Here is a 24710-nt window from a genome sequence, read left to right as displayed (position 1 = left end):
CACTGTGCCATCAAAAGCAGCGATTCTCCACAGGGGGCAACGTTGCTGGGCGTGAGGGTGCTAGTGGCATCAGACGGGTAGAAGGCAGGGATGGTACTAAGTGTCTTAAGATGCACACAAAGAACTCAATTGTACTGAGGCTGAGAAGCCCGACCCGAAGAATCAAGCTCCTTGCCCCAACTTTATGAGGTGTAATTGACAAATATAATTATCTATATTTAAAGTGTACATGTGATGATTTGTTATACATATACATTGAGGAATAACTACCGAAATCAAGATAATTAACACATCCCTCACCTCACATTGTTAACTCTGGGTGTGTGTGTGTCTGTGGTGAGAAAGTTTAAGATCTCCTCTCAGGAACTTTCAAGTACATAATACCTAATTGTTAAGTACAGTTACCACACTGTACATCAGATCCTTACTCATCTTAAAACTGGAAGTTTGTATCCTTTGACCAGCACCTCCCCATTTCCCCACCCCCAGCAACCACCCATTCCACTTTGTTTCTATAAAATCAGCTTTTTTTTGTAAGATCCCACATTATCAATGATACCATGCAACATTTGTTTTGGGCTAATTTCACTTAGTGTAATGCCCATCCATGTTGTCACAGAGAGCAGGATTCTATTCTTTTTATAGCTGAGTAACAGTCCATTGTGTGTGTGTGTGTGTACACACATACACGCCACATCTTCTTTATCCACGTATCCGTCATTGGACACTTAACGTTGCTTCCATATCTTGACTATTGTAAATAACGCTGCTATGAACATGGCAGTATATACATTTTCAAGTTAGTGTTTTCATTTTCTTCAGATAAATACCCAGAAGTGGAACTGCTGGATGGTATGCTAGTTCTATTTTTAATGTTTTGTGGAACCTCCATACTGTTTTCCATCATGGCTGCACCAATTTACATTCCCACCAACAGTGTAGGAGGGTTCCCTTTTCTCCACATCCTCGCCAACACTTGTTATTTGTTGTCTTTTTGATGATGGCCATTCTGGCAGGTGTGAGGTAATATCTCATTGTGGTTTGATTGGCATTTCCCTGATGATTAGTCATGTTGAATACCTTTTCATGTACCCGTTGGCCCTTTGTATGTTTTCTTTGAAAAAATGTCTATTCAGGTCCTTCGTCCATTTTTTAATTGGATTATTTGCTGTTTTGCTATTGAGTTATATGAGGACAATAGGGAAAAAAACAGTTTCTGCAATAAGTGTTGTTGGGAAAACTGGAAAACCATCAGTTTTCCCAACACCACTTACTGAAGCAGAAGAATGGACTGGACCTCATTTTACACGACTCACAAAAATTAACCTGAAATGGATTAAAGACCTGAAAGTATAAAACTCCTAAAAGAAACAGAGGAAAAAAGATCCTTGACATAGGTCTTGGCAATGATTTCTTGCATAAGACACCAAAAGCACAGGCAACATAAGCAAAAATCAAGTGGGAATACATTAATCTAAAGAGCTTCTGCACAGCAAGGGAAAACCATCAGTGAATTAAAAAGGCGACCTACAGAGTGAGAGAAAATATTTGCAATCCTTTTATCTGATAAGGGGTTAATATCCAAAATAGAAAGGATTAAGTTTTGTGTTTTCAACATAGTTCAATTCTGAGGCATCTTAACATGTAAACTTTCTTCTATCTTTTTTTTCTTTAACAAAGTATGGTGCCTTGTAATAGACAAACCTTTATATGACACAATGTAAGGACCTAGCAAGTTTATTTTGCTCCAGGAGGGAGAAAGGGAGGACTGCCTTGGGAAAGTCCACTGAACTTCTGTGACTTCTTGACTAGAAATTATCCAGTCGGCAATCCTGAGTGTGGGTCCTAGCCCACCTTCACCCACTGTGAGCCCCGGACAAGATGTTTAACCTCGAACCTTGTTTTTACTGAGAAAGAACAAAAACCTGTTTCATGTGGTTAATGGATTCCCCCCCCATAAAGTAATACAACAATACATGTGAAACACTGTTATAAACTAGACAGCACCAAGATCGTTTCACCACTGTTATAGTTCTGGACTAATTAAAATGACATGGAGACATAAAATGTATTGGTGTTACGTTGAATTGTAGAATTACAGATTTAAATCTTTGTCCCAATTTTTATAGTGTTACTTACAGATTTTTTAAAATATCAATTTATATTCTAAAATAATATCTGTGATGTGTTGAAACTGTAGTGTATCAAGCATTTTAAATTGTTCCAAATATACATCTAAAAATACATAGGGAACTTTTTAATAAACATTATGGCAGAGGAATTACAACTCCTAATTCAACACATTATAATTCAGAATAGCAGAAAAGTTACACAGTTCTCACAGACTCCTGAAGAAACATATAGTAATAAACTCCAAAAAAGTATGTTAGCAAATTTTTATAACTGTGAAATGCTTTCAATTATCAACTAATAAGAAAATGTCTGTTGAATTATGACTGGCAAATGCCAAAATCATCTTTCCATCTTTCACTCTTTACTCTGGGGCTGGTGAAGACAGATCTGCCTGGGAAGTTGATGTTGAAAAGGTAAACACAGAGCTTTGAAGACTTAGGTTTCCTGGATACAACAGAAAATCATTGTAACGTTTCTGCACCAGTGGGTCCTCTCAATCTTTATTTTTGCTTTTTTCTTTTGATGACTTATATAAAGTATACATACATATTTTAACATTTTAATACATAATGTTACATATCTGTGACCTTTATTTCATTATTAACTTAATTCCAAAGCTAAATGGTACTTTTTTCATGGAAAAAAAAGCGGGAAGGGGATAAATGGTAACTATGTAATCTAGAACACGATTTTTAATTGTACAAGTCCACTAATGATACCATCTAGTAGGGAAAATATTTTTTAAAGTTCCAGAAAACTTTACAGTATATGAGTAAGCTTTTCAGAAGAAAAACATAACACAGTTGTTCAGAAGATTCTGAGTTTTCCCTAAAAAGTCTGTAGAATCTACATCTTGACCCCTGTGTGATAAGGCGTGGGATGATGGCCCACCACCCATGAAACTCTGCCTCTCCCTCAAGGAAGCCCTGAGCAGGCCTCACACCACTTCCCTGGAAAACCGTCAACCACGGGAACCAGGTAAAATGTGTGAGAGTCAAATACAAACAAGAGCTGAGCTTCTCTCTTACAGGATCTAATGCCAGGAACAGTCCATAAAGCTGACCCTGGACTCAGCATCCCTGGTCCCTGAACACAATCTGCTGGTACAGGTCAGCCGTGGGATGCAAATCCCTCACAGAAGCCGCTTTCCTCCCTCCGCAGAGGCTCGGGCTCCACCTCAGCTTTGACGCAGGGCTTGAACTTTTAAGGACCCGCAGTTACCACCTGAGGCTGGCAGACATCTGGCATCACCGCCCCCATCGCTGCTGTGCACCCCAAGTCCAGGTGGGATGCGGGAGGTAAGCCTAGCTCTTAAGCATCCTTCCTCCTCCGCATTAATGGGGGGGGCGGGTAATACGTATTTAAAATAAAAGTTCACATAACACAATTCTGGATTTCATTTTTCTTCAAACCGGCCACCTGTGCGCAATTATCCGTTTTGTACCTACTGGGAAAGTTGAAAATAAAGCCTAGGACACAATTACCTATCCCCAAATGCTCCCAGAGTCAAGACTAAAACAGAATTTCCTGCCGTCTACTTCTTTTCCTTCCACTCTGATACCCTTGTACCAAGAAATGTACGATAACCTTCAAGTGGGTGGAGAGGCCCCAGGGTCCCACAAGTTGGCCAGCTGCCCTGGACTTGCCTGGAGACCCACAACCCTGCCCCGCCCAAGACCGTCAGTCATTCAGAAGGTGGGAGCTGGGGCAGGGAGTTAGCCTCCCAGGTGACTGCAGTAAAACAGATGGTAAAACAGAGCCTGGCCGTCCGCGTGCTGGCCACACCTGTGCAAGTCTCAAGGGCAGTGACAGTCGCAAGCTGAACTGGCTTTCCTCGGGTGGCTGCCGGGCTGTGCGAGGGCCATGGCCTCGGGTGCCAGGACACCGGCTGGCTGCAGTCTGGGCAGGGGGGCTGGGGGAAGGTGCCTAGGCTAAGGCACGTGGTGAAACCCATCATGCTCCCCCAGGCCCACAAGACAAGGGGAAGCCCCCAGCCAGGAACCACCCCTGCAGTCATGTCTGCCTGAGAAGCACCGTGCTCCCCACACTGGAAACAGCCAGGGGGCTCGCTCCCAGGCCGCCGGCAAGGGTCCCAAAGGAAAAGTGGGGAGGGGGACAGGACACACGCAGAAATAAAAACGATCACTCACATGTGCCTTTGAGAAGCAGGAAAGGTCCCGGTGCCATCATTCCACTAGGCTCAGTGCCCGAGCCCCTGGCCCCAGCCCCACAGCTCAGCCAGAGCAGTCAGGCCGGGAGTAGCCAGGCTGGGAGCAGGGTCGGAATGGCCCACCCCAAACACAGGTGTTCCAGGCACAACGAGGGAAGGGCTGCCCCCCAGCATCCAGCTGCTCCCTCCTCGGCACTCAGAACCCTCCTTGCTGAGACCACTCACTGGGTGTCTGAGTGCACACGGCCTCGAAGTAAATCCTTCTCAATTATTTGTCTATCGATACTGAGCTTCCCACTGGCTTCCATCCTATCTCCTGGATTATAAAAACAGCTGTCGCCACTCCCATAGTTCCCAAGAGACCCTCGCTCAGTAAACTGCAAATGAAATAAATGCTTAAGGAACAGAACAATTCAAAGCTCTCATGTGGCAAAAACAATCCCTAACTTTGGAATCAAATGTGATTGAATCAGTTAGACATATGTGTGTATGTTTGCACCTACACACACACACACACACACACACACACACACACACACACTCTTCCACCTAAATACACACCAGCAAGGGGCTGGGGCATGTCAGCCACTTAAAAGTCCACTATGTTTGGTGTCAAGTAGTGAACAACAAATAATATGGAAAAGCTATTCCATCTAAATCCCCAGAGAGTATTTTTATTGTAAAGTAATTTATCCTCTTAAAATAAGCAAATATCTCCTTTAGGAACTGTAGACACTCTAAGTAAAACACAGAAAACAGGATAAGCACAGGTTCCAAAGTATGACAAAAACCAGATGCTTTTTTCAAAAAGGTCATCAAACATCCAAACCGAACACACCCTAATTTTCAGCTGCTGTTCAGATGAAAGCATCTTTGTTGTCCGCTTGTGAGTGATAATAATACTGTAATCAGTTTTACATTTCGTACCCACCTCAATGTGAGGTGCTTCCAAACAAAGGCCAGAATTCTCAGGGCCACCACAGGAGCAAAAACAATCCACACTCAAATGACAGGGAAACTATTTATGTGGCAACATGTGATTTCTTATTTATAGAGCTCTGTTAATTATTTTGCATATAAGCAGTGTTGAACCAGGCCTGCAGAGTTTGAGTACACATGGGCTGGGTGGAGTAATCGGTGGGGCAGAGAAAGGTCAGCCCAACCCCACAAAAAACAATTAAAATTTCCACAGACAGTCCACAAAACGGGTGATATTTAGGCAACAGAAAGTTCATTTAGAGGTGTACAGGTGTCTTGCTCAAAAAAAAAAAAAGTCATTTCCACAGGTTATCAAAAATTCACAGCAGTCAGGACCCCACCACACACACACACATCCACCATATATTGCGGGTCTGTGGGTGAAAGACAACAAAATAGAAGAAGGATGGAGGGAGAAGAAAGGAAAGAATGTGAGTGAAAGGGATGACCAGTAGGGACTCAGAATTGAGAACAACGTGAAAAACGGGAATTAAATATACGACTGTATGGTTATCATCTCAGAGAAACCAAGAGTTAGTCTAAGTTACAGTGTTATCACTCCGAGCCTACAGCCCATCTTCTGGATCGGATCCATATTATGAAAAAATCAAAAAATAGTTAATTCACAATGCAGTGAAATGATTCAGCCATAGATAACCAAATTAATTATAATCCACTAAAAGTCAAATTGTATCATTTTTAAAGATTGGGCTAGGGCTTCCCTGGTGGCGCAGTGGTTGAGAGTCTGCCTGCTGATGCAGGGAAACGGGTTCGTGCCCCGGTCCGGGAAGATCCCACATGCCGCAGAGCCGCTGGGCCCGTGAGCCATGGCCGCTGAGCCTGCGCGTCCGGAGCCTGTGCTCTGCGACGGGAGAGGCCACAACAGTGAGAGGCCCACGTACCGCAAAAAAAAAAAAAAAAAAAAAAAAAAGATTGGGCTATTGGGCTATTATGCAGATAACGGGCAGCTTTAGGTTTAAAACAAGCTGGAAATGATCCTGTTTCCCTTAATTCTATCAGCATAGGCCCAGCTAGGCCAAGACTGGTGGCTTTCACAGCTAATAGAACAGGTGTGATCATAAATACATGAAAATGATCTGGAGACAGAATAATCCATGCTCTCTGTTTAAGCTAGTCATGTGATTTCCGATAAGTGGGTGAAACATTCACACTTCTTCCAAGAAAATCATGGCAAATACATAGTACACAAAACCATCTTTGTTCTGGGATTTATTTATTTAATATAACACAGAATGTATTCAGGGCTTCCTGATACTAGAACATCTACCTTTATTAATGAGGAGCTACCGGTTTTCTGACCAAGTTGTCAGTGTCCAAAAGCACTACTTGAACAGTCCATCTTATAGCAAAAAGGCATGATACATGCACACACATACAAGTACCATCTTGGACACACTTGTATTCAAATTTCTGGTGCAAATGGAAATAATCAGGGAATGGGGAGGGTGTAAACTAGTGAGAATAAAGATGGATGCTCTAGAAAATTCCTGAGACAATATCCCAGGGTGACCATGTCACACAAAAATCTTATCCACTTTATACATGGTCATTCCTGCCAACACTTACCTGGATTAAGATTTTTTTATTTACATAAAAGAAAGGAGACATAGATTTGTCCTAACAAGATCCTCTAATCACTAGATTATTTTCACAATTTTGAGTAATCACTAAATAGCTTCCACTCAAGGAACAAAAAATAAAATAACAGGGCTTCCCTGGTGGCGCAGTGGTTGAGAGTCCACCTGCCGATGCAGGGGACACGGGTTCGTGCCCCGGTCTGGGAAGATCCCACATGCCACGGAGCGGCTGGGCCCGTGAGCCATAGCCGCTGAGCCTGCATGTCCGGAGCCTGTGCTCAGCAACGGGAGAGGCCACAACAGTGAGAGGCCCGCGTACCGCAAAAAAAAAAAAAAAAAAAAGGTAATCTATGTAAGACACCTAATGCAGTGCTTAGCACACGTGAACAATCAGTGAGTGGTGGCCTGAGACATGTAAGTGTCCTCCCCTATAAACAGAGATAACAGACTTTGTTCACGCCAAAAAAGACATCAATTTGCAACATATGATTTAAAAATCCGAGTTATGCACTGTCCGCTCCTACTGACACGACTCCGGTTCTCTGGGGACCAGAGATGAGGGTGGATCACATCCATTAGACGTGGTCTGCATCCCTGCAAGGCCTGGAGAAGGTCAGACAGGCATTCCACTTGGAATAAAAGCACTCTACATAAAAGACCTAAGATTGATTGCCTTGTAAGTGATTGGTGGCGGCTTAACCATGATCACCATCATCCTGGTTAGTAATAGGGAGCTTTGAGAGAGGTCACTCTTGCAGAGACACTGAAGAGGTTATTCCTGGAACCTCATGTAGAATATTTTTCCCAGAAACAACACAAGAACTAACAGCATCGTCTCTTGACCAAAACGATTAAGATTTCAGATAAGCCATATCATATCCAGACTCCTGATTCTAAAGGATGCTGTTCCGGGGCTTCCCTGGTGGTGCAGTGGTTAAGAATACGCCTGCCAATGCAGGGGACACGGGTTTGAGCCTTGGTCCAGGAAGATCCCACATGCTGCGGGGCAACTAAGCCCATGCGCCACAACTCTAGAGCCCGCGAGCCACAACTACTGAGCTCTCACACCTCGAGCCCGTGCTCCCCAACAAGAGAAGCTACTGCAATGAGAAGCCCGCGCACCACAACGAAGAGTAGCCCTCACTCGCCACAACTAGAGAAAGCCCGCGCGCAGCAACGAAGACACAACTCAGCCAAAAAAAAATTTTTTTCTCATAAATAAAGGATGTTCATCTTCCATGAGAAACAAAAAAATTTCAAACATACAGAAAACAGAGTTGTACAGAGAACACCCATATATTCATCCCCTAGATGACAGATTCGATCTTAAATGCAAAGTTTAGGGGCAGCCAGCATAAGCCTCCACCCGTTACAACCACATGCAAGGGAAATTCGTCTGATTTCCTCACTGACTTGGAACAGGCTGCTGCGGAGGGCGCTGCCCACGGCCCACACTCCCGAGAGCACCCAGGACTCCACAGAGCTCCTGCTGCTGATCTCCCAGGAGAAGACGGGATCCCCATCATGCTTCAAAAGAAAGCAGCTCGGTGGTTCAGTTCACTCGTGATGGTGAAAATGTGTCGCGAAGCCAAGATTCTAGGCTCGTGATGAGTTTCTGATCATTTGAAGTCTCCTCATCTATACAGAGAAGCTAATGTCATTTCCTTAGAAAATATTTTCAAAGGACTAAAAAAAGGTCAATATGAAAGCAGCTAAAAGCTGTAAGGCACCATGAGATGTAAAAGCTTTATTTCATATCTTTGTTTCAAGGAATGCTAGTGTTCTAAATACTGCTCCCCACCCCACATCATCTTTCAAGAATTAGTGATACTGATCAAACCTGCCCTATGACCACAATGACACAGTCAGCCTGTGAGCTTTCCATCTGTGGTAGGCACCCCCAACAGCAGATGCCCATCACCTGAGGAATGGCAGCCCATCCAAGGAACCTCTGCCCACATTCCTTCCCCATGGCTTTGCTCCTCTGTATCCACGGGAGACAGAATATTGTACAACACTTTCAGAAAGCCTGTTTTACTTAGACACTTTCCATAAAGGGCAGATTTCATCCAGAATCCTATTTGTGTCAAATTCAACATGTCATGAAGGAAACAGCAAAATCAAGGCTACTTTCTTCCCCGTGTCCCAGGCCAGATCTTCCTAATAACACGAAAGAAATTCTAAAATACCAACAGCCATTAGAAACTTCTTTACTGGTATGGTAGCTAAATAATAATTCGCCACCATCTAAAACAGGGAGGCAGAATTCTACTTCCTTTTCATATTAATTTATGTACAAGTAACAGAAATTCTCAAAGTCTGAACTCTGATATCAACAGCAAAATAACCCCAAGCGCTATTTCTCATTTGGCCCAGGTCAATGTTGTGCTTGGTGGGGGAAGCCTAGCCCCACCATTTGCAATAAGACTATATTCACTTGAGCTAAAAGCAAAATGAAACAACAAAACCCACCCAAACACCAAGTCTCAGGTTGACAGAATTTCCCTACAGGACAGGCACTGCAACAGTAACTTGTAAGCATGAGGTACATTATAATGTACCTTAGTAACATTAGTAACAAAGTTTCCACCCTGGCAAGTTGATACACTATTTCCTTGGGTTTAAGTAGGTGGTTGGTTTTTGTTTTTGTTTTTGTTTTAAGGTATTTTTTGATGTGGACCATTTTTAAAGTCTTTATTGAACTTGTTACAACATTGTTTCTGTTTCCGTTTTGGTTTTTGGCCGGGAGTCATGTGGGATCTTAGCTCCCTGACCAGGGATTGAACCCACACCCCCTGCACTGGAAGGCTAAGTCTTAACCACTGGACCGCCAAGGAAGTCCCTAAATAGGTGTATTTTAATGACTTAAGTTTAATGGAATTGCGCCCTTGCTTAAAGAGCTCCTTAAAGACTACTTTATATTACTAAATCTCAACAGCCTTCAAGCATCCATCACGTTCATCAAAACAAGAAAAAACAAAAGATGTTTCGAAGCGCAATGATGCTCACTTAAGCTATCCTGAAGTACAGCTCCACCTTAGTACTTGGTGTTACTCTTAAGTTGTTTTTACACGTAACTGAAGCCATAACTTCTGTGATACCATTAAATTCACAGCGGGGGCAGGGGGGGCTTCAAACTATCTCTGGTTTTTATTTTAAAAGAAGCAGCTTATGAAAGTCGATAAGAAAAAGATCCCACTCACTCACAAACCCACACGGCACTCAACTGACATAACTGCCAGGGTGATCGTAAACGATAAAAGCCCAGGATCTGTTACAGGTGTTGGGCGGGGGGCACAGAGCCCCGGGTCCACTGCCACAGTGAGCCCTGGCTCTGACCTGGCCTCTCAGAGCTGCCCAGGCTGACGCAATCCCACCTATGTGGCCTGTTGGGTAGCATCCACATGCACTTGTCTCGGGACAGGACACGGGGGCATGACGAGAGGGGTGCCAGCTCAGTCCCTCTCCACACACACTGAGGGCAGGGGGACACACACCTCCAGGAGGACAATTCCCACAGTCACAGCAGTGGAGCTCTGTATTTCATCCTGGGGGCATTGTGGTGAGGGGACTGCAGGAGATGGTCAGGCCCTTCCTCCACGAAGCCCTGGAACAACTCTGATTGGAGGTCCGCACATGGTCCTGAGATTCGATGATTACAGCCTAATAGGACGTCCTTCCGGACACACCTGGACTTGAATCTGACCTAGGACACCTTTCCCCAACTATTCTCTTGAAAAGTAAAGGGGCTGAAAAAGGGATTCCAGGAATATTGACACAAAGAGTCCACCAGAAAGGAAGTTTTATCTTTAAAAAAAAAAAAAAGAGGCATTGCAGCTCTGAAGCTATCCTAGGACAGGGTAAGTGCCCAGATAGCATCTATTAAGAGGTGCACCCTCCAAGCACAGGAAAGTGAAAGTGCTTTCCCACACCCGGGCCTATGCCGCCTCTCCACTGCTTTTCTCCGAAGGCCACTGTAACTCAAATCACCTGGATAAACTGGGGAGGCGGCGGGAGGGCAGGGAACTCTGTCCCAGTGACAGCACCTCAGAGGGAAACTGCAGGGCTGGATATTTATGGAGCAGATACTGTGACTCTGCCTCGCTGATCCCCACTACCATCCCAAAGGCAGAGTTCTTAACCCTATCTGACAGCCGAGGACACCAAAACTGGGAGAGCCTGGTGGCTTATCCGGGGTGATGCCACGACTGCAGAGCCCCGGACAGGCCCTCCCAACATAGGAAAATCCATAGAAAGACTTCTCAGTGGACACTCACTTGAGAATTCTCAAGATCTTCACACAAATCTCCAAACAGGATTTAGAAAAAGACCCGAAGAGGTTCAAGAGGCACAGAAGAAGGTCACGCACAAGTTAAACACGGATTTTTGTGCTTTCAGTGCCCACTGCACCAAATCCAGCCCCTCAGACCGATGGCTCCAGAGTGAACCGGTCCTTCCTAAAGCAACTGACCAACTCCAGATTTCACCCCTTCCTGTCCCCTGACAGCATCAGGCTCTGCGACTGCTCTTATCCTTCTGTGAAGGTTTATAAGCTATGTTTTGTCAGGTATTGTGACACTGACATAACTGGATGTGCTCTATTTGCAATAAAGCATGTAATCTCCATTTATCTACTTTATTCATAAAGACCCAGAATCTCCTGATAAGGTTAATTAGTAACAACACAGTTTACATTTCTGTTTTCATTTCAGGTGAACTGGCCAGGAAGCGCTTCCTTAGAGAGCTAGTCAGCTAGACCCACGCCACCTGCATCTTCACAGGGACATGACTCTGGGCTTGGCCAGGAAGGGGACAGGGCTCCATGTGGAGGTCTGTGTTCTTCCCAAGAGTGAAGCGGTCCGGACATGTGGCTCTGCCAACTCGAGGGAGTGGCAGGAACAAAGCCACGACGGCGGATTAAGACCTGCCGCATGGAAACTGAGATGTGTGGGCCTCTCCCCGCTAAAGCTTAACATGTTTTATAAACTCCTGACACATGGCAAGCTGCACTGGTAAGACACATGGTCAGAACACGAGAGACTCACTTTTCTGGTTTTAATTAGACACTCAGGACCGAGTGTCCAGCAGGGAACTGCCTTCCTCCTTGGCCAGAGGCTCAGACCTGAGGCTGGTGGGTGTGAAGCCACCCACAACGAAGAGGGGACATATTTACATATGAGTTTTTTTTTTTTTTCAGTACGCGGGCCTCTCACTGCTGTGGCCTCTCCCGTTGTGGAGCACAGGCTCCAGACGCGCAGGCCCAGCAGCCATGGCTCACGGGCCCAGCTGCTCTGCGGCATGTGGGATCTTCCCGGACCAGGGCACGAACCCGCGTCCCCTGCATCGGCAGGCGGACTCTCAACCACTGCGCCACCAGGGAAGCCCTACATATGAGTTTTTTAACTTCATAATTTTAAAATGTTAGAGTATTCCTCTAATTAAAAAAATAGAATATGTGACTTGACTAACCAGATAATTCAGTAAAAAAAAAAAAAAAAATTTTTAATTGTGCATAATTGCAGACAAATATCTAAGGAATTGCTCTCGCTGGTGCCGACAGAACTAGTTTGGATCTGACCCGCGGTCTTCAATCTTTTCATGAGGACACAGAAACAGTTTCCAACTTAATAAGCAAAAAAAAAAAAATTTTAAACGGCAGCCCAGAATAAAAAGATCTATTTAACCCACTATCAATCACAGAATCTCTCAGTCCTCACTATCTTCGGTCGTTTTTTCCCGGATTTTTTAAACCTACTGCACAAAGCATTTGGTAAAGAACCACCTCAATTTGTGATTCTCAGCACAGAGAGCACGTTTCATTCTCCACGATATTCAACAGCAACAGAACTAAAGAGCAACCTCCCCAGTCCCCCACCCCACAAAAGAAGGCTGCTTGTCATGTTGACTTTTACAGCTCAATATCTTAGCCTTTCCCACTTTATTTGTCTTAAGGGCTTATGAACATTAACACCCTGTTGGGTCCTGAAGAAAGTGCCATATACGTACAAACCTGACGCCTATGTTCTTACCCCCGCCAGCTGGGATTCTCAATTAGAGTCTCCCCTTTGAGAGCGCTATTTATTATCAAGAACGGATGCAACTGCTTCTTTTGAGACATGACAAGGTTTTGACCCTCTCAGCAGAACACAGCACTGGCAATGATAGTAGGTAACTTTTGTAGGGCACACGAAAAGCTCATGAAAGAAGGAAAATGAACACGGGCAACCTTGAAAGTAGAGGCATACAGATGGAGAGACCGGAGAACAGGAACAGTAAACAGTGGCCAGAGCCCATCACATCACCTGAGGTGCCTTCCGTGTACCAGGATAAACAATGATGTGTGAAACCAAGCCAATAACTGCAGGTGAGCATCTGCTTTTAGTAAGGTACCTGAGTAATTATGAGAATCTTAATATGACTAGGATTTGAACTGGTGAGTCAGTCTATATACATGACATCAAAATGAAGATTATCCAATACATTCTCTTTGCAATTCAGAAGAACGCTACAACTCATCCCATAAATCACTGCTTTAAAAGAAAAAAATCAGCTCTAAAAGAAGAGACAACCCATTTGAAAAGGGCTGGGAGGAGGAAGGCAAAAAGTGACTCATATCATCCAACAGCTTGTAGCCTCCAAACCATAACAAGAATATAAAGCCAGTGGGCCCAGAATGAAACAAAATAGAGTCGTTGTTACAGCTGTGACCTCACAACATTCAGCTCTAAGCATGACTACAGCACCACAAAGATCTTTTGAGCATTGGGATCAATCTTACACATCAGTGCCTTTAATGTGTGCCTTTAATTTCCCGGCTAAATTTGACATCTATATTTATTCATCAAGAAAAGAACATTCAAATTTAACTATTTTCATAACTCTGAATAACTCTTAAAATTCAAGTCCACACATTTCACATCCCACACATATCAATGCTGCCATTTTGTACATATTTTTAATTCAGATAACAATCTTTTAGATTTATCAAGCCAAGTAGTCCATTTCATTCACCGCAATACGTACAGCTACTGGGGGCAGCTTTGAGACGATGTGACAGAGTGAACAGGACGTACAGCTACTGGGGGCAGCTTTGAGACGATGTGACAGAGCGAACAGGTTTTCTTAACAATGGTGAGGTCTGATCCCCGGTGGAGTGGCTCAGCTATTCCCTGAATCTGCTGACCCCTTCCCTCCTCCTCTCCCAATGACAACAAATTATCAACAAGACTCTAGAAGAAAGTATTTTTTCACACATTTGCTTTCCAGAGTCCACCATCTCCTTTCAATGAGAACATTTGGGTTGCATTAGAGACAGCAGGTCTCCTCTCAAGGACCCTGGAAGGTGGTCCCAGGCCTCAGTTTGGGCGGCCACCTCTGCAGCCACAGGGACCTCCAAGAAAAGCACAGGGGCTGATGGGGACAGAACTGACTTCTAGAGCTGAGTGCATCTGCTATATTGTGCTGGAAGCCCTGAAAATGCCACACACACCCAAATCTACAAACCTTCCAACTGGCCATCTCTTTAAGATTTTACTCTGGTGACAGGATTATGCCAGCTGCATGTGAATTGCTCACCTGCAATTTAAGAAATCACTGGTTCCTTGATCCACACAAAGAACTGATGGCATGCACCTCCTTCCTTGAGTAGTTTCACACTTACTAGAAAATGTTACGATGGACTCGATTACAGAACATAACTAATAGTTGCAGTAATTCTGTATCTTACAAACTGAGTAACTCCCATAAGCAAGAGTTAGGAAGTTAGTAAACACACTCAGAATTCAAAAGCCACAAAGTAGAAAGCTAACGGGCTTCTCTTCTGCAAACACCAAACAGTTTTCACAGTCTACATCACAAGGCAATTTCCCAAAGTCCTACCAAAATAAGAATTCAACCACTCCTGAAACAGTGGGATGATATCGTCTACAGGTGCAAGTCCAGGGTGTGTACAGCCCAGGACACAAGCCGTCAGTTAACACAGAAACTTATTGCTGAAGTTCAATCAACAACTGATTTTTTTTTTAATAAGACATGAGTCTGTCTTTATTGAGAAATTTTGTTTCCTCTCTGCTTTGCCAGTGTTTCCATTTAAAGTTTTTCCTTAAGCCAAATAATGTCTATTTACATATTAATGAAACTACTTGGGGGCCCTCTGAAAGCCAAATAGAAAAATGCATGATTCCAAAAGGCAAGAATGAAGGGAAGGGAAGGGAAGAAAAAAATGATTTAGGGAAAAGTGTGTGAAGAAAAGAGCCACCGCTACCCCACCTGGCACCCAGCAACCAGCCAGCTCACTGGCTTCCTCTCCATTTCACATTGAGTCCCAAGAATTCACCAGACCGACAACCCCTGGCTCCACACCAAAGACTTTACCCAGACCTGTGGATTGGAGGCCATTACTGCCCATAGGAGGGGCAGCCACCACATCTCCCCACAGAAATCTCCTGTTCTTTGCTGGCACCAGATCTGCAGGGAGAGCAGCCCAGTTTTCCCCCAAGAGGGAAGCATTGGGTAGCAACAGACAGTGGAAAGAAAAGAGGAGGCAACCAGCAGGGCAGGAAAGTGAAAATCTGACTTCTGCAGCCAAGAAGTCAATCTGCAACCCTCTACCAAACAGTGACCCATAAAATAAAATAACCTAAGTGTCTGTAGCAGCACGAGCAGACAGTGCAAACCAAAACTGGACCAGCATCTACTAATCTAGATAAGATATACAACCATCAACAGCTGGCAGGCCATATAGGAACTTTGAAAGAAGAGTCTACTCTTTTTTCAACCTACATTATGTGCTTAAAATGGAATTGTTTTCCCATGCTCCTTTGTAGGAAGTGAGCACTGGAACGTCCACACGTTTCCACAGTATGTTCTGATATTTTAATAAAACGATGAAGACTAATTTAAAGAATTCTCTCCACATGAATCCTGACTGAAGATAAAATATGAAAGCAATATGCTTAAATAACTCGGCATTAAAAGCTGTTTTAACTTTTCACTTTGAAAGTGGCTATGCTGGGGGGTTTTAAGTTCTAAAATGTAAAGAGGCACAGATTTCTGATCCCTCCATTCTTTGGTTGCTATTAAGCAATACTGGAAAACAAGTTGATTCATCTAATTTAAGACAGTAAAACTACTCTACATAGTCACAAGACACAAAATTTCAAATGACCTTAAAGAGAGACCTAATCGACTCAGCATGGACAAAGCAAGTCAAAGATGACACAGCTAAAGTGGGGAGATGTGGGCTGAGGCTGGGTGGCCAAAGCAACAACCCTCTGACTCTTACTCTTGGGTGAGGCAGCCAGGCCTAGCAGAGTTTAGAGAGAGAGAAAAACAATAATGTGATTCCCATATGCAAACACACACCCCTTTCTCTGCCCAGACAATAAGAAACTCATTAAACCCTTTTTAAAAATCTGTAGGGACACAAGGAATTCACAGAGAACTAGGCTAAGCACACCTTGGTCTAAAGTGGTTTGCCATCCCCTGGACAACAGGGACACATTCTAGAAGTGACTGATGGTGACAGGTGAGTGCAATCTAGCAGGTGAGTGTCCACGTCCACAAGCAGGCACTCCCACCAGGGACCACGCACTGTCCCAGATGTGCAGAAGCAAATGTGAGCCCATCCCAGACTGATGGGGGAGGTGGAGGGCTCCTGGTGAGTTCAGACAGCTTCCCGCTTTGCCAGCACAGGTAGGGTACTGACACTTAACACCAGTATAATACAGACATAGCAGAAGTGCTTGTCTGGAGAGAATGCATGAATGATACGGTGTTGTAAATAACACAACTGTGGTGCACAGCTACGGGGGCCTGTAAAGTGAGGGAGAAAAACCCATGTGAACATTGACAAAATCAAAGAACTTGGGCAAATATTTTCCAACGGGCACTTCATCCCTCCAAGCAATCTGTCCACACTGCACACCTTACCCACCAGTGTAGACCTAAGTACTGTTTGCCCAGCTGGGCACTGCACCGAGGTACCAGCAACACCCTCATCATCTACAACCCTTCAGAACAGTGTCTGTTGACCACAGAGTCCAGGAAACGGTCTCCTCCTATGGGACAGTTGAGCATTACAGAACCCTGCAGAACCCCAAATGTGAAACAGAAACATCTCCAGTCTGTGACATCTGAAAAGACACTTCACCCCAGGCCCCTACCTGCACCCCCTTCTTTGCCCTGAAAGTGTTAAAAAGGAAACCATACGGTCAACACCAGCTTCTCCCTGCTGATGAAAACTGGCACGAATGAATTTACTTTCTGGCTGCCAGCCCCACAAAACCGTTACACACACATACAAGTTCACCACTAAACTGCTCCAAATATAAATTCGAGACAAGCCGGCCTATCCCCACCCCACTGCGTATTAGTGGCCTTCCCAGGGTGAGCTGGGTGAACTCTAAATCTATATTAAACATTCAACATTTCGGAACTTCAGTGGGTTGTTTTTTTTTAAGACATAGCAAAATCCGATCTGAAACTTATGACAGCTGAGCACATGATCCCACCATTAAGAGCAAATAAGAAACCGTATATAACACTCCATGAAATCACTGTGGCAAATCTGTCACAAATTCTAAGTATGGGACGATGGGAACGCGCCACAGACCCTGGCCTGAGGGAGGAGGCTTTCCAATTTCACCCAACCTTCGCATCCCAGCGGACGGGAACAATAGTAGTACTATCCCGGTCCAGCCAGGATGCCTCGGACACCGGCGGTCAAACCTCAAGTCCAAAGACAAGTTTCGCATTAGAACGAGGCCCGCGGAGCCTCAGGCCACGCAACGCGGAACCGCCCCCGGCCCGGCCGCGGTGGGCAGCGCTCGGACGCGCACCAAGGACACGGCCCCGTCCGCCAGGCCGCGCGCGAGGCCGCCCCGGCCCCGCGGCCCGTCCTGCGTCCCGGCTGCGCCCCGGGCCCCGCGGCCCCGTCCTGCGTCCCGGCTGCGCCCCGGGCCCCGCGGCCCCGTCCTGCGCCCCGGCTGCGCCCCCGGCCCCACGGCCCCGTCCGGCTCCCCAGGGCCCCGGCGCCGGGGCCGCGGCCGACGACGCGGAGCCGCAGGGCGGGGGCCGCGCTCGCACCGCGCCGAGACCCCCGCCCGCCCGCCCGCGCCCCGGCCCCCGTGACAGCGCGGCCGGCTGAGCGCGGGGCCTGTTACCTTCCGACAGCTCCAGCTCCAGCTCGGCCAGCCGGGCCCGCACCTCCAGGGGCAGCGCCATGCCTTCCAGGCTGCGGTCCGCCATGCTCGCGACGCCCCCGCCCCAGCCGGCCTCCCTTTGTTCCAGGCCGCGGTCTCGCCGCTCCTCGCGCCCCGCGGACCCGCACCGAGCGGCGGCAGGCCGGGCGGCGGCGCAGCGCGCTCCTCCCCGGTGCCTCCTCCGCGCGGCCCCGGCACGAAGGCCTCGCGCCCGCGCCCGCGCCCCCGTCCCGCCCGGAGCGCGCCCACCGCCGCTCCACCGGGCGGCTCCGCGGCGCGCTCGTGACGGCGAAGAGCGCGCACGGGGCGGGGGCGGCGGGGGCACGCGCTCCGGGGCTGGGCCGGGCGGGGACGCGCACCGGGGACGGAGGGCGGGCCGGCGCAGCGCGCGCTCCCGGGGGCGCGGGGCTCGCACACCGGCCCAGCGGGGCCTCCCCCACCCCGGCACGGCCCTCGCCTACCCAGGCCTAAGGCAGAAAAATACCTGCTGGAGCCCCCGGCATCGGCGTTCCGGGTCTTTGCGGGCTGATTTTTTTTTTTTTTTTTTTTAATAAATACGTTGTGTGTTGGGGGCGGGAGGTGTAAAAGACAGCGTGGGCTGTGGAAAGAGGAGTAGGCTGGAAGTTCCTAATTCGCGTTGATGTAGGACATACCAGCCTGGCCCTGAGGCTACAATCAGTGCCTCTCCCTCGGCTCCGTCTCCCCACCGTGAAGGCGGCTAGAGGAGAGATGGGTCACCGAATCTCCACGTTCCCGGTCAGCCTGAGCACGCTCGCCCTGATACCCCGGCCCGTCCTCAGCCCGGGGCTCCGTGTCCTCAGCAGGTCTTCCCGCGCCCTCGCCCGAGGGCCCTACGGCTCCTCCTCCGCGCTTCTCTCTTCCGCCCCCACCGCACCGGTGTCACCTCTGGGGGTATCACCAAACCTGGGCCTCCAGTCCTGACCGTTTGGGGAGGCTAGCTCACCCCTCCGACTGTCCAACTGAATAACGTCACTCAGATGCCCCCAAACCCCGAACTCCACAAACCAGCCCCTCCTCCTGGCTTCTAACAACTTCCACCATTTTCTTAATGATCCAGGCTGGGAAGAGTCCCGGGAGTGTTTGTCTGTCTTCCTCAGTCTTCACACACCCTCTGCTTCCCTGTCCCCTCAAGGCTCTCGCGTGTCATTTTCATTCCGGACCCACTCCTCCCAGTTCAGCCCCTATCGCAGACCTCCTGGTGGCCCCACCACCACCATCTGCTTGACCCTGTGGCAGGAGGGGCCGAAGGTGGCTCTGGAAACACAGTGGCATTTATTCCCCTTTCAAAAATAGGCAATTTAATACTTCCTGCATTGTCTACTGAATACAAGTCCACCCTCTTAATGGGAGACTCCAGACCCTCCACCACTTGGCCCCTATCTGCAGTCACACCATGCGACCCCCACAAGCTGGTTCCTGAAGACCTAGTGGCCTTCACCCTGAGTGCCCCCCTTCTCTGCCCACACGCTCCCACAGCGTCCCTAACATCAACTCCAGAAAAATCTCTCCTCCCCCTTACTGTGCTCCCACTATCTTATCTACTTGTCTCTGCCCTTATATCCTTGGCCTTTATCTTTCTCATCAGTCTGAGTGACAGCTCTGGGGACAAGGACCAAGCCTTCTTCCTCAGTGACCACTAGAGAGCTGTGGGCATTTCTTACATAGGTCTCACTGATCTAATACAGATCAATGATGAGCTTGAAACGGGCGAACCCCAAACACCTCTGCTTTATGGTCTTGGACGTAAAGCCAGTGGACGTGGGGGGCCACACAGGTATGGCTCCACCACAGTCTCTCCCCCTTTCAGGATAAACAGACCACTGAGGCAGAGAGCCCTCGAGAGGATCTGGGGCTACAGGCGAAGGCCTTAGAGAAATAAAATGCAGCAGAACCAGGATTCAAACCCCAGTCTCCAGAGCAAATCTCTGCACTCATTTCTTTACAGCAAAGTGGGCCTGTGCATTCCACACATCGAGGGTGTCAAGTCAGTCTAGGTCCAGATGGTATCAGAATAAAATTATGTATTCTGTTTTACTTCGTGGGTGGGTCTTGATCATCCATGTCTGATGCTGTAACTGAGGTTAGTTCCAAAGAAAACCACTATGTTACACTAAACACATCAAATATCAACTTGGATTCCAAGCAGATGCGTCTTCATTTGGGCAGGTCTCTGTATGACTACTAAGTACACTTGGGAGAGTGTTCGTGGCATTTCCAATGTCCTGAGAGACATCTTTATCTGGAAGTCCTGCCACGTCTTCAAAACATGTTATGTCTGAGATCAAACTCCGCTTGCCTCCCACCCTTACTGTGTTCTTACTCGAGAGCAGCCCCCATTTCTCCTGGTTTCCGTGCTTTGAGTCATGCCCGTTGTCAAGCTTCAGTAACATCCACCCCACAGGCCCACTGCCACTGCCTAATTCAGGCCCTCAGAGTCCCTACCCTGTTTTTCCCCTTCTGATCTTCCTACTGTGGCTGCCATGGGTTACAGTCCCCTTGCTCTACAATCTACAATGGTTCTCTGCCTACAAACCAAAGAACTCCTTGATCTGACACTGAAGGCTTCACAGACACAAAGTTTCCTTCCCTACTTTCTATCCTGCGCTCCCTGCATGCACCTGTGGTCACCTGAGGAGTTCTCACTTGCCTGCGGGGCATCTCCCCTTCTTGTGTCTCTTTTGCTGACGTGTGCCTCTCCTCTTCCTATTCCCCCACCCAAGTCATGGCCACACGTCGGATTTCACCCATCCAAGTCCAGGGTCAAATGCCACTTCTTCCATGAAGCCTTCCTTCCTAATCTCCCACCTAGAACTACACACCTCTCTTCCCACCTGTTCTTCCTGGGGCTTGTATTTAACATGTGCCTCTTACTGGGCAGCTAGTCCACCTGTGATTCCCCCACTGTGTTGAATGACGTATAAACAGCACACTGTTTCTCAAAGTACAATCCAGCCTTGGAAAAGGGGAAAGACTATTTCCCTTCATCTCCTTCTGCTCCAGTCCTGGCCAGTCTCAATGAAAGTGGCGCTTAGTGAAAACCCAGTTATGCCTTGTGTGTTTCCATGTATAAAAACCTGGTTCAAGTGGATGTCAAGGTGGGCATAACAATACCCAACAGAAGTTTATTAGAATGAATTGAATACCTGCTAAGGGCTATTTGCTTCCAAAGCTCTCTGAAAGCCCTGAAATTCCATCCTCAGAGCTACACCTGTGAACTATGGTCACTTATCTTCAGAAAGCCACTGTGACATCTCATGACTGCTACTTGGGAAGAGTTAGGCATCATTAGCACTTATCAACACACTAGCATGGTTTAATTTGCGAAATAAGCCAGCTTCTACATAACAAATCCCAGAGAGTCTGAGACATGTACAAAAGCTGTAGGTGTCCAGGAGAGAAAAGCTGGAGAGGTAGCCAGCCCGAGGCCTCGGGACTGGAGGGACGCTGACACGGGACACGTGAGCTACCTCTGCTCCTCCACGGTTTTGAGTTCCACAGAGGGGCAGGGACGGAACAGTAATTAAGTAATTAACCCCGTGACAGCCAGCACTGGGGGGCCTCTGTCACTGTCTTGACTGTCTGCTGTGGGGGATTTGTTACCCCTCTGCCAACCTGCAGTACCTCACCTCTATTTTGTTCTGTCTCACCGAATTCCAAGCGAATTCTGAATGAAAACTTCATTACTCACATGTGTTGGGGCTCTGGACTTGAGAAAACCTGGTTGGGGTGGAAGAGGGTAGTAAAGGGGTCCTGATTAATCCGGTAACTCGCCGGTGATGCCCCGAAGCCTTGTTGCTGATGAGAGTTGATCCTCTCACTCCTAGTCAGATTCCTGCAGAATTTGTTCATGCAGGGCTCTCTCCTATGGATCCCAGTTCCGAGAATTTTTTACCTTTTCTGAAGTGACCAGAAAGAGCTGGTTGTCAAATACTCTGTTCGGATTCTCCGAGCACATTGTAAATCCAGGGAGTGGGGGCTCACGCCCCTCTTACAACAGAACCTTCTTAAGCTGGAATTTCCCTACAGAACAATGCCTGGCAATTCATGTTTTAGTTCTGTTTCATTTCGGTCTTACCATATTATCAGGAATTCAGCTTGGGTGGAGTGTTAGGTTTAAAGAAAGAGCAAACGTGAGCAATGTGACACAGAAAGTGTGGGTTTAATGAATTAGTACTTAGAAAGCAGCGTGAACCCTTGAATGAAACTACTCTATGCATGAAAGAGATCGTTAACATTTTTGTGACTTTTTTCCACATCACTATAGAATCAACTAAACAATGTGTATGTGACTGAATTCGCTGAACCACACGTGTGTTTGCATTTCTGTTATGGCTACTGTCTTCCTCTAGAAGTAAGAGCTATCCAACCTATTCACCTAAGAACAAGTGTACCCACAAAAGAGGAGTAAGAAGTAATCCCACAGAGGGCGTCCCTGGTGGCGCAGTGCTTAAGAATCTGCCTGCCAATGCAGGGGACATGGGTTCAAGACCTGGTCCGGCAAGATCCCACATGCCGAGGAGCAACTAAGCCCATGCGCCACAACCGCTGAGCCCGCGCTCTAGAGCCCGCTAGCCACAACTACTGAAGCCTACGCTCCTAGAGCCCATGCTCAGCAACAAGAGAAGCCACCGCAGTGAGAAGCCTGCACACCGCAACAAAGAGTCGCCCCTACTCGCCGCAACTAGAGGAAGCCCACATGCAGCAACAAAGACCCAACACAGCCAAAAATAAAATAAATAAATTTATATATATAAAAAGACAGAATCCCACAGCAAAATTAGTCTAATTCTCCAGACCATTACTGGAAGTGCTGAGAATTCAACTGTGAGTCAAAGGTGTCTTGATGGAAAAACAAGTGCGTGAAATTTATCTTGGACAAATAGTCTGAGTGTCTCCTTGTATATGTAATTACAAATCAATACACAATTATCGATAATGTAATTACTTCTGATCATTTTAGTGAATTCTAATCACTCATGCTAATGGTGATGTGAATAGTACAAAACAACAAATTAGCCAAAAATTACTCCTGTTTGGTCTTAGATTGCATCATATTTTGACAGTATATTTCCTTTGCCAATCATGATTGACTACACTCTGGCTTAATTAAGGTCACGTTAAAACTAATTGTCATTCCTAGAACTCATATCAATTAATGGCTGAGACAAGTGACACGTAGGTTTTTAAAAAACATTTTACCAAATATCCTAAGATATAAGACTTTATTGGATGTGAAAACATACGCTTTTGAAGTAGAAAAGAAGGGAGTGGTTGAGGACTAAAATTTTGCCATCAAAAGTCCACAAAGTGGAATAGCATCATAAAAGAAAGTTATAAAATTGACCTCATCCCTTCAAAATGGAAACGTATATCAATACATAGAGAGAGAGAGTCAGGCACATTCCTGAAGGGCATCTGCTCTGCCAAGGAAAACTCTACCATGAGGTTCATAAGTGGAGTCTAAAGAATTTAACTGTGTGAACTGCAGAATCTTCTTGTGAAGTTAATTAAAAGCAGTGCTTTTCAGTCAGTCTGCATAAGCTCACACACACACTCAATGAAAGTAAATAAAAACAAAGATTGAGCCGTTGACACTGTCCACCACTGACCACAAGCTGGTCTGAGAAGGTCCCAATGACTCCACGGCCTCGGCATCCCAGCCGGCACCCTCCCCCGAATCAGAAGACAAACCTCATGCTTTGACTGTGGGACAGGGCAGAACAGGAGAGGATGGACCGGCACAGCACAGCCAGATCCCAGTTACCGGGAGGTTTTACCTTAGTCGGGACTGGGGCTTCAGCTCCTTGCAATGCTCACAGTTGTGTAAATGGACCGGGTGATGCAGGGTGGGTTCCTAAGAAGCAGAGCCTGAGATGAGAGTTCAGGGCACATGCTTTATTGAGGGCATCCTCTTAAAAATGGAGCCTTTCAGAAGTGAGCACAACGGGGCAGGAGGAAAAGAGCAGGCCTCAGTGGCCCGGCCCACAGATGGATGGGGCAGGGGCACCACAGAACTGGTGGCCAGCCTTTGTACAGCTGTGTCACTCAGTCGCTGGTCCCCACTGGGGACCCACCAACAGTTTATCCCATCAGGAAAGTGAGTAGCTGTGATCCATTAGCACAAACACTTACAGCCCCGAAGGGCTGGCGCACCCAGCCTGTAAAGGGCTCCAGGTCGGCACCGTGTCCCCTCCTGCACATCTGTGGGGCAGACATTTGGGTTACCACTGATTCAGCCATAGTGGCTACATCTACCCTGAAGCTGGTCTGGGAGGACAGATGATAGAAAGTCAGGAACCTGGAGAATCTTGGGGGGAAAATTGGGCTTGGGCGATTGAGTGTTTTGGGTTTATTCTGTATGTTAATATTCTTTGGGTTTTTTTTTTTTTAATAAGACAAAAAGTCATTCAAAATGACTGTATTTTCTTTGCATGGGGTCATGAAGGATTTCAGAGGATGCCCGTCATTCGTGGAAAGTTTTACAAAGCGACGGGCATGAAGCCCCTGCCGGGCGCCATGTACAATGCTGCTCATACTTCCAGGAACTTACTGTCCGGCCGGCTCGGGGCCAAGTGAGACACAGGTGTGAACGGAGCAGGCGGGAGCTGT

The 24710-nt window shown here is 46.9% G+C and overlaps 1 protein-coding gene across 2 annotated transcripts in view; it reads right to left on the bottom strand.

The window, feature by feature from the left end:
* Positions 1-18223, bottom strand: part of DIP2C (disco interacting protein 2 homolog C) — a 372892-nt gene extending 354669 nt beyond the window's left edge. The window contains exon 1 of one of the 2 annotated variants that reach the window (XM_032623322.1): positions 18042-18223. In XM_032623322.1, coding sequence (XP_032479213.1) covers positions 18042-18126 — 85 coding nt within the window. In that variant the 5' untranslated portion in view covers positions 18127-18223. The remainder of the gene's footprint in view (positions 1-18041) is intronic. The other variant, XM_032623323.1, reaches the window with a different exon arrangement.
* Between the last annotated feature and the right edge of the window lie 6487 nt (positions 18224-24710).

Source organism: Phocoena sinus, chromosome 2 (assembly GCF_008692025.1).
Source record: "Phocoena sinus isolate mPhoSin1 chromosome 2, mPhoSin1.pri, whole genome shotgun sequence".
Taxonomy (NCBI): domain Eukaryota; kingdom Metazoa; phylum Chordata; class Mammalia; order Artiodactyla; family Phocoenidae; genus Phocoena; species Phocoena sinus.
The sequence above is the reverse complement of the archived record's forward strand: the minus strand, read 5'-3'. Positions and strand labels throughout refer to the sequence as shown.